This window comes from Azolla caroliniana, unplaced genomic scaffold, assembly GCF_043228905.1.
Source record: "Azolla caroliniana isolate FFs.n. ecotype wild unplaced genomic scaffold, voAzoCaro1.0.p SCAF_12, whole genome shotgun sequence".
NCBI lineage: Eukaryota > Viridiplantae > Streptophyta > Polypodiopsida > Salviniales > Salviniaceae > Azolla > Azolla caroliniana.
Genome location: NW_028230447.1, coordinates 3118380 through 3121617, shown reverse-complemented (window position 1 = coordinate 3121617; position 3238 = coordinate 3118380). Strand labels below are relative to the sequence as shown.

General features: G+C 37.6%; 1 protein-coding gene across 1 annotated transcript; it reads left to right on the top strand.

Moving 5' to 3' along the window:
* The first annotated feature begins 432 nt into the window (after positions 1-432).
* LOC147856835 (large ribosomal subunit protein uL5y/uL5x/uL5w) lies at positions 433-2689 on the top strand. The gene is made up of 5 exons (XM_087328641.1): positions 433-556; positions 1169-1279; positions 1403-1445; positions 1627-1822; positions 2318-2689. Exons 1-5 carry the CDS (start codon positions 554-556, stop codon positions 2514-2516), a joined length of 552 nt encoding a protein of 183 aa, XP_087184767.1. The 5' UTR covers positions 433-553; the 3' UTR covers positions 2517-2689.
* Positions 2690-3238: the final 549 nt, after the last annotated feature.

The window sequence follows — 3238 nt, the reverse complement described above, 5'->3', positions numbered from 1 at the left end:
CAGAATCCATTTCAAAGGAAACGACAAGCTGGCAATGTTTAATCCCGTTGCAACAACAAGAAGTAAACTCTAAATCAAGCACAGAAGGAGGGGTTTTCTTCGCACTTTTCTACGTGACAAGCCAACAAAAAAAAACCTCTTTGGAGGATACCCACCGTACAATGAGTGATAAAAGCCTCTCATGTAAATGTGGTGGTTCCCAGGAGCCGTGAAGCCGTTCAGGCAACTCTAATTTGTGTAAAATGAAAAAAACTAGCTCCACAGAGTGTGAACAAAAGTTAAAACGTGAAGGCAATAAATAAGTTGTCTTTTCCTTGGTGGAGACTCTAAAAGGGAAGAGGGTTGGGTTGGGTTGGGTTTTAACCACAGGGTATGGTTAAGTTAACCACTGTGTGCGGTTCCGTTAACCAGGGTTAGACCGAAACCCTAATTCTTCACTCCTTTTGTAAACGAGCCGCTTCCTGCTTCTTCCTCTTTCTTCTGATTTTACAGAAACTCCAACGCGAGCTTCTCAGACATTGACAGAGGTCTCACAGAAGATCAACGCTTGATCATGGTAAGAGAATCTCTTCTATTCCCTTCCATCTCTCTCTCTCTCTCTCTCTCTCTCTCTCTCTCTCTGGCTCCTGCCCTTGCTTCGTTTCTCTAGCTATGGAGTTTCGTTCTTTCTTCTCTTTCTGTCTGCCTGTCTTTCTCATATGTCTTCAGGATTCGGAGTGTCTTGTTTATGCTTGTCACTTTAGGCTTCTCCATCTTTCGCTGTTGTCCATCTGCTTCGCTTATGAATTTCTCCTTCCATTTCTCTGGTTTTTCCTGTTTATCCTTTCGTCCAGCCGAGATATTTCCGATTTGTGTTTACCAGCGTCGATATTCATCTCATTTCCTTTGTTATATCTTAATTTTTAGTCATCAGATTTGCTTTTCTCGGGTTTTAACGTAGATGTGCCGTTACATGTACGCATCTCCTAATTTTGACTTCTCCGTCTTTCGAATTCTCGTTTATCTACTCGAAATATATGACAGTCTTCTTCTCCCACCTCTCGTCGATTAACCTTCTCGTTCTCTCTGTGTACGATATTATTCTCATTCCAGATGTTTCCAGCATGTCCATTCTCTGTCTTGTTTCTTGCTCTCTATGTCGTAGTTATCTTCTTTTGCTTCGTTGCAGGCCGTCTCAGAGAAGAAAGCTGCTAACCCTATGCGTGAGATCAAAGTTCAGAAGCTCGTCCTGAACATCTCAGTTGGAGAGAGTGGAGATCGTCTTACCAGGGCTGCCAAGGTACAAATATCTTACAAATGTTATCTACTGTTACTTTTTTTTGACATAGATCGGTATCTTTCTTACTAACATTCACTTGTTTATTGTACATTTTGGTAAATTTGAATTTTCATTGTCTTTAAGGTTCTCGAGCAACTTAGTGGACAGTCTCCCGTCTTCTCTAAAGGTATGCCGTTTTTCTCTGTCTGTTGTAATTGCTTTTTTTGGTTTGTTTATTGGTTGGCCACTAACCCACTCCATGTGGCCGTCGTTTGTTATTTTTGTCAATGTTGATGGCATGTATACTTTTTGTGCTGCCTAATAAATCTGAACGTGTTTTCTTCCTAAATTCCTGGATGTATCTGCAGCTCGCTACACTGTTAGATCTTTTGGCATCAGAAGAAATGAAAAGATAGCTTGCTATGTGACTGTACGTGGGGCTAAAGCTATGGAACTTCTTGAGAGAGGTCTGAAGGTGAAGGAATATGAACTGTTGAGGAGAAACTTCAGTGACACTGGATGCTTCGGATTTGGTATTCAAGAACACATTGATCTGGGCATCAAGTGAGTTTTTCCCTCTATAAGTGCATTTTCTATTCCTATGTCGACTACTCGATTAAGATGCTGAGTTTGCGCTTTTATTATTTATCAATTTTCTTCCTGTTCTGTTGAAATTATTTTGCTGCATCACTCCAAAGTAGTTTCAGAATTTACAAATTGTAATTTTAGTGCAAAAAATACCTCCAATGATTGTTGTTGCAATTTAGCTAGAATCTTCATATAATTAACCAAGTTGTCATATTTCAATTTTCTACTATGCATTTGTATTTCTACCTGGTTTCAATGACATCTTCTGGTTAAAGAAATATTCTAGAAAGTTAAATATGTTGGTGAAATTGCTTAAGAGAAAGTTTGACATGCGAATTTATGAAGGTTACCTTTTATCAAGCTTGCATTTTTTGAATAATCATTTTACCAATATTGACCTGTAATAAAAGATTCATAAATCGGTTATAAACTTATTTTTGAATATTAATGTTAATCTGTGCCTAACTGCAGGTATGATCCCTCAACTGGTATTTATGGTATGGATTTCTATGTTGTTCTTGAGCGGGCTGGTTATAGAGTAGGAAGGAGGAAGAGAGCCAAGACACGTGTTGGCATCCAGCACAGGGTCACCAAAGAAGATTCCATGAAATGGTTCCAAGTGAAGTATGAAGGAGTCATCTTAAACAAGTCGCAGAACATCACTAATTAGAGCTTCCTTGACTATGGATAATCTTTGGTAAATTTTTGAATGAGTCTTTGTTTTGTTGGTGTCTGAAAGGATCATATGCTTTTTATGTGATAGGGTCAGGGATTTACTTGTAATGAGCAGGCTTTTTAATTTAACTCAAGGTTTTTGAGAGAAGCTGTTTCTTGATTGATTTATTTTCCTGGCTGATATCAAAGTCTGATTCTGTGTTAGATTATTTTTTGAAGGAGTCTTTTATTATTTTGTTTCTCATGGATGTTGCTATTGAAAGCTTCAGAGATGCCTGATTCTTATCTCAGCATTGAGTAACTGGATTGTCTGGTTTGTTACTCCGATCATGAATATGTTGTAGTTAGCTAGACATCTTGGTTAACTCCGTACATGTATTTGCTCAATTATTAACGAGATATCCTAGTTTATGAACTCTTTTCAATATGAGTTTTGACATCCTTATGTTTCTGGTCTCATTTGATTAATTTCAGCAAGTATGTTTGTTTCACATGGATTTTTGTAATGAATGAATGTAATATAGCTCACATTTCTTTGTTTCCATATATGTCCTTGCAATGTATTGTTATAAATTGTATTATATGGGGGGGGGTGTAACGAGCTTTTGCTTTGGGCAACAAGTATGTTGGTTTCACTCAGATTTGTATAATGAATGAATGTAATGGCTCACATTTCTTTGTTTGTATTTATGTATGTCCTTGTAATTTATTGTTATA